At 34.2% G+C, this 7,085-nt stretch overlaps 1 protein-coding gene across 2 annotated transcripts in view; it reads right to left on the bottom strand.

Annotated features, from left to right (window-relative positions):
- Positions 1–2,553: 2,553 nt before the first annotated feature.
- The window catches only part of LOC111405763 (ARM REPEAT PROTEIN INTERACTING WITH ABF2-like), a 9,164-nt gene continuing 4,632 nt past the window's right edge, over positions 2,554–7,085 (bottom strand). Inside the window, exons 9-19 of one of the 2 annotated variants that reach the window (XM_023034789.1) lie at positions 6,878–7,006; positions 6,674–6,742; positions 6,497–6,556; positions 6,092–6,215; positions 5,841–5,980; positions 4,688–4,751; positions 4,518–4,597; positions 3,362–3,426; positions 3,152–3,269; positions 2,941–3,065; positions 2,554–2,839 (exon numbers count right to left, since the gene is read on the bottom strand). In XM_023034789.1, coding sequence (XP_022890557.1) covers positions 2,746–2,839; positions 2,941–3,065; positions 3,152–3,269; positions 3,362–3,426; positions 4,518–4,597; positions 4,688–4,751; positions 5,841–5,980; positions 6,092–6,215; positions 6,497–6,556; positions 6,674–6,742; positions 6,878–7,006 — 1,068 coding nt within the window. In that variant the 3' untranslated portion in view covers positions 2,554–2,745. Of the gene's footprint in view, positions 2,840–2,940; positions 3,066–3,151; positions 3,270–3,361; positions 3,427–3,452; positions 3,666–4,517; positions 4,598–4,687; positions 4,752–5,840; positions 5,981–6,091; positions 6,216–6,496; positions 6,557–6,673; positions 6,743–6,877; positions 7,007–7,085 lie in introns of those variants that run through there. The other variant, XM_023034790.1, reaches the window with a different exon arrangement.

The following is a 7,085-nucleotide window of genomic DNA, read 5'->3' on the forward strand; positions in this document are numbered from 1 at the left end:
CTTTTCGAGTTCTTCGGTTTCGTCGTGCTCTGCATGCCATTTTTCATGCATTCAGAAACTTGGGGTTCCATTGTTGATCGTGTCCTATGAAATCCAAAGTGATCTATTTGTAGTTGTGGAATTGTTTTGGGAGTTATATCAAGAAAAGTTGAAAAAATAAAAGCCAGCATGGGCGAGCTGGACCGGACAGTGGTCCGGCCATGGCATACAGGAGAAAGTTCAGATTGCGGTTTCAAAAGCTTCCATATTGGCCCCCAAACCTCTGTAACCATTCAAAATTGGTCCATCTCAAATTTTGAAATTGTGCAATTTAGTCTGCGGTAAATTGAGTTTGACGTCCGAAGCTTACATCGTTGGAAATATTGGCCTCATGGATCTCTCCTGATTTGCTCCGCCAGATTTATGCCCAGTGATTATTAAAGCATCTCCAAAGGATTCTTTAAACATGAGATACTCTTTATTTTAAAAGGTCAACCCTTAAAATAATGTTGTAAAAGACTCTTTAAATTAATATTTTAATTTAGAAAGTGAGTTTTGGATAGTCAAATTCACTCTTTATAAAGGATCTCCAAAATATCCTTTATTTATAAAGAACATCTTATGTATAATAGAAAACATCTTTAAATTTAAAGAATAATTTTTTTATACACTTCAACAAGCTTTCTATTTTGATTCTTTCTTTTGTTTTTTCCAATAAACATTTAATAATATTTGAACATATTTTATTTAAATATAATTTTTTTAATATATTAATGGCCAATCAAGTCAAATGCAATTTGAAAATTTTAAATTGTAGAGTATTGAAATTTGTAATGTATTAAATGCAATCATTGTATATTAAGAATATAGTGTGTTTGGATCTCTAAATTTGAAGAGTCAAATACATTCTACTTTAAAAAGTTAAAATAGAAAATTTTTTGGAACTCATTTTTAAGCACTGACCCTCTAAAATAGAGATGCTTTTAAAATACAAAATACTTTCTATTTTGTATGTATAATGATAGAGCCTGAAACGGAGCTAAATTTCGAGTTCAAGACTTCAATATCGGTTCCAATTCAGCTAACGGAAAAACGCATTGATTCTGCTACAAACACATTTCAGTTCTAATATCTACACATCTAGAAAATCAAATTTGGCAATCCCACATAACATGTGACAACATTTGAAGAAAGAAAAAAAAGTTGGTTGATCCTATGAACTGTCTGTCAAATATGTACGAGTACGCTAAGTAGAAATCCATAATAGATTTCGACCATAACGACGAAATTGATTATTTTCATACACAAGAATATACTAGATTAACTAGTAGAAAAGATTGAAAATCATGACAAAAGCAATTTCTAGATTATTATATGATATTCTTTGATGATTGAATGATTCGATAGGGTCGGGGGTAAATAAAACAGGTTACATCAAGAGAGGAGTTTCAGAAAGATATTAGACAACACGAGGGAGAAAAGAAATCTCTGCTTGATTTGGTCATCTTGATTGAGTAAACAAAATCCTGCTGAGAATTTGGCTTTTGATGTTTTATCAAATTTTTTGGCTTACGCACTCTGAGAAAACATGCCTCTACAGAAACCAAAAATCAGAATTACCTGAGACAATTAAATATAAGCAAAGTTAAATTTATTCCAAAAACTAATAAATAAATAAAATAGTTCACAGAATAAATTCAAAATCAACTTTTGTTTTAGAGGAACGCATTTTCTCTCAACTATGATGTCTAGCATAAAATCATTAATAAATGTCTAGAATAAAAATAAATAGAAGTCCTTAAACAATGAACTTTTGGTATAAAACACTTTCGAAATTTCAACTTTATATTTACTGCATGTTTGATACGAATTAAAATCTAAGTCAAAATTAAACAATCAATATCAACTACATCTTTCATGAATCTTACAACTTTTCCCCATACATTTCAAAAATTTCTATTACAATCGACTAAAAATTTAATTTTAATCTCCACCAGATAATCTCTAGTGTCACTATATGTGTGTGTGTGTGTGTGTGTGTGTGTGTGTGTTAGATTATCATGGTGAAACATTTTATACAATTGGGTAGTCATGATGAAATCAAATCAAATTAGATTATTTTAATTAAACAAAATCAAATTGAGTAACCATGATCACGCTAAGTAAAAAATTGGATGGCCATTAGTGAATTTAACCCTTTTATCCACACATTTTCAAAAAACTCACAGACAATACTCATTCATCCTCCACATATTTCTATAAATTTATAAAGTATGAACACTTCCCAGACACGTTTCAATTAAATTTGACGGACAAAGTTATTGGCTTATTGAGATACATTGTTGTGTCCAAAATAGGAACACGGTCTAGATTACACCCACCAATCCTTTTTTCTGATCAAATCTAGCAAAAATAAAAAATTATTCACAATAAAGTTAAATTAATCATTTAACCCAACCCAACCAACCTGTATCCCATCGCTATTGCAGCAGTACACAATCACACACCTATATGTGGCACCATGTATCCAAAGCTCGAATCTACTTTTGAACTTAGCCAACGAATGCAAAACGATTTTCAGCAAGTCATCCGAGATAAAACTAAGAAGTTAATCTGGAGTTTGCTTTAAATGGGAAATTACAGGTGCTTCCAGGTCAAGACAACAAAATATACTTTCCATTTACTCAACTATTCCATAGAAACTAATCAACTTATGTACACATTACGGTCACCAATTAGTCAAGATCAAAACTGAAGCTAAACCGTCTATTGTTGTAGCTCAGTGTGGACTGGTCTCGTTAGTGCTCTTACAAAGTAACTTCGCGTCTCTCGTAAAATACGTTGGATCAGCTGACAGTACCTGCATCCGCATATACAATCACTTAGAAAAATTATACATCAATTCAAAATACTAACAGAAAGAACGCAAGTAGAAGAAAGGAAAGAGCTGGATGGACATGCCATGGCATAATACTCAGTTTGTCAAAGTTTTCCAAGATGAACAGAATGCAAGAATGCCTCAGCGACAATGCATTGAATGCCTCCGATAAATCAAACATGAGAGAGACGTTCTCCACAGAAATGTCCTTGAGAAGACAAAGAAATCATCAGAACTCTAAATAAAATACAATGGAAAATACATCTGTCTTTTATTTTTTCAGTTGAGAAATACCTGTGCAATGGCATATTCACACAGGCGCTTAAGCCCCTCCAACAGATATTGATCGGCAGCTCTCAGAAGATCTTGCGCAATATCCAAGGTGACATCAACAGAACCTGTGTATATGTACCTGCAAGCACAAAATTATTTAGAATTAGCATATTTTACGAGAGAAATTGCATTACAGACGCAGAGTTGGAAGAAATTTTGAAATCAATTCACCTCATCATCAACTCAAAAACATCCCATCTAATGTTTGGAATTTCTATGTTCTTTGCTTCTCTTTCCTGACAAAAGTCCAATAATTTTAGAGAACTTAGAGATTAATTAAGCACAAGAATGTAACAAATCAAGTCTATGCAATTCAAAATATCATAGACTGGCTCTTTAGAATTCATGACCCTTTAAATGTGCCATGAGTACATAAACTTCAAGGTTCTTAAACTTATATGTATAAAGTCAATGTTTTCACCACAGTGAGTATCCAATCATGTACCCTTACACATTCCAGGTTATCACAGATCAGCTGCAAAAAAAAAATCTTGGTTGGAACCATTCAACCAGAGGGAAGCTGTTATTGACACCTTTTTTTCAATATATATTTTGTATCCCAAGCTATAGAAAGATTTTCGAGCACAGGCACCAGATCTGAGCACATTCCACGTTCTTTTAAAACAATATCCTCTCTAATTCCAGCCTACTTACCATGCCGACAGCTAAATTCATAAAATCGAAAGGTTGATTCCAATATCAGGACAGATGACGATGGAAAGATGTCCAAACTTGGTCGGACTCTAACCACGTGATCCGAATGAGATGAAACATAAGTCAAGTCTTTGGAAAAATTCAACTGGATTTATCCAAAAGGGCATTTGAACAAACCAAAGTCAATGTTTGAGATATATAATTGTATAGGGGCAGATGATTTTAATTTTTATTCCCTCTCAGGTGCCTCTTAAAGATAAAACCTACTTGGCTTCTGTCATCTAAAAGCTTCCTAGTATAGTCAAATTTCTATTTGTGATATATCCGAAATTTCTAGTTCATTTTCATCTTCCAGATTAAAAAAATGTTTTATGCTGATGGACAACTTTCTGAGTACCATGCAACCGATGGATCAGCGAGGTGACGGATTCATTCAGCAGGTTCAGTTTTAGGGTGCAAAATGCCATGTAGGAGAAGTGTAGGTCGTAAATAATGCCCATTATTCTTAGCAGACTGCCAAAAGGGAAAGGACAACATATACATTGTGTAACATGTGTATTCACTATGTTATGTACATAAGACATATCCTTTTACACGAGGCAAAAAATGTGAGCGAACAATCAACAATTAGGAAAAGGGACCATACAGGTATTAAGCTCAAAACAATGCTCACCCGATAACCACCATCAAACATTGCCCGGAATGCATCAGACGAAGCAAGTAAACAAATTCTGTGTGCATAGAACGTTTTGCCTGATGACAAAAAATAAGATTATGACATAGAATTGCTTAGCATGAGCATGCACATAAAGATCATGTGCAAACAAGAGAAAAGATTTCCACCTTCAACCAAAAATGTCACGTCAGACAATGTAGGATTATTTACAAATTTCTCACCCAAATACACCTGTAGCAATGAGGGCAGCACGGTTACTACAAATAAAAATAATAATCTGGCCACATTAAGTAACATGACAAGAAGATGCCAAATAACCATGAAGCAGATAGCATTAGCCAGATGAGTAGAGTTCAAAACATATGACTTCAAAAGGTCAAATCTTTATTTCCAATTGTACGCAACTGAAATTTCTTCCGGCATTCCACAAACATTAACATCTTAGTCACACGTCAATTAAGAGGACCTACCAACAGTTTTACAAAATAAAGACAGATGAGAATTCATTCCTCTCCACAAGGTGTTACCAGAGTTAGATTGAACACATTCCATTTTGTTTATTTGCTGTAATCAATTCAATTCCGTATGTGTCTGTCAAAACAACAAATAATTCAAAGAGCGGACAAGCAGAAGGCTCTGGAAATGATTGCAAGCGCTAACAATGAATTCAAATCCTTGGAAGTGTATACAGCATGACAAAATGGCAAAATTGAAGAGAAAAACAGGAAAGCAATTCAAAACGCTGTAACCAAGAAAAGGATTTTCTCAAGAAAGATTGGAAGAGTAGAAGCAGAAAAAAGATACACTTCTATCGAGGTTATCCTTACAAGAAGCAGTGTTTTGAATGCACACAAACAGTCAAGTTGATATGTGGATACTTAGAATCTATCATACATGATTCTGTGGCATTTGCAGCACACTTTTTTTTTGGAAAATCATTGGGATGGAAAGATAAAACTTGTGGATTCCACAACTTTACTAGTAATCTTGATTTATATACAACTACATTTTCGCTAACCAAATATGTCGCAGAAAAGTTCAAAACACCTCACTCTTTATAGCTACAAACTTCAACTAACAAGCATATATGATATATCTAATTGTGTAATTATTTCTAGTTGAGCAATATGATAGTAATTTCTTTCAGTTTTCTCGGTCTAGTTCAATAACTTCCCTAATATTGGAGATAGAGTGCTCAAAAGATATGGAAATTACAATATTTTTAAAAATCTATGAGCAATAACATTACATAGATTGACTGACTGACTGACTAAACAGAAACATGGATGCCACATTCAAAATAAAGACCATAATCAGAACCTGAGGTGTTGGGGAGGGAGGAGCTGCATCCACAGGAGAAAGTGAGCTGACTTTACTAGCCACCTTGCATAAAGCCAAAGAGCTATCTTTTTGGTACTTCAAGTTAGTTGATTGCAGAATCTCCAAGAGCAACTCCAGTCCTATAAGAACATAATGTCGATGAAGCAGGTAGTTGACATGTATTTCAGGAGGCCAGTGATAGAAACAGCAGCAACACTAACTTCATAAGAGAAATTTGACAAATAATATACCATTGTTATCAATGAAGATTGTCTTTTGATCGTCTGGAGAACAGAGATGTGCAAGGGCCAAGGCCACTCGTCTTTGAACAACTTTCTCACCAATTCGCATCATGTACAACAAATGACTCAGAACCTACCAGACACAGTATATGACATGATCACTAGGAAGCATTGCTCATATGTAAAAAACAATCAGAGCAATCAACAAATAAGAGATGCCTTCTTGATCATATTCATTCCTCCAATAATCTCTAAATATTGTGTATGTCCAAGCATCTACATATCGTTTATGGATAACTTGTGAGCTTAAGTACAAGGTCTTGAATTATGCCTGGGATATGTCACTATTGGCACTTGAAACAATTATAAATTCACACGGGTCTTCAAATTTTTAAATGTAGCAAAGATACTCACTCGTCCATGAATTTTCTCTTCAAGCCGTTTCAATGTCTTCGCTACACAATCCCTAGTTGGCTGCAGCAAAAGAAAAATGAGAAATTACTGTACCCATGACAGGATATACAGTCATGTAATCAAACCAGTAGTCAATATATCTGTTACCACAAAGCTCAAATGGGTAAAAAACAGTACCTGGACAATAAATTCGCCATCTTGAAGTTTCTGAACACCTCCAACCCTGATAAGATCTGCAACATTATCCTGGAGAAAAAAATTATCAGAGAAAAAAAAAAAAAATCAAGTGGGCAGAAGTGAACGCACCAAATTGAAGCTATTTTTTTTTTTAGCACAAAATGAAGCTACAATTACTACTAATAACATACAGAAACACAATACCTCATTATCTGCAAGCCCATAAAGAGCAAATGCGGCATTATGCTGTAGAGAACCATTTTTGGAACCAAGAAGCTTCAGCAATGGCAATACACCGCCGCTGTGGGCAATACCAGCTTGGTTGTGTGCATCCTATAAAGGCAAAATGGAAAACGTAATCATCCACAAAGCAATTCATTTATGAATTGATGCAATACATTTCTTATGTACA

The sequence above is a fragment of the Olea europaea genome, chromosome 12 (genome assembly GCF_002742605.1).
Source record: "Olea europaea var. sylvestris chromosome 12, O_europaea_v1, whole genome shotgun sequence".
Taxonomy (NCBI): Eukaryota; Viridiplantae; Streptophyta; class Magnoliopsida; order Lamiales; family Oleaceae; genus Olea; species Olea europaea.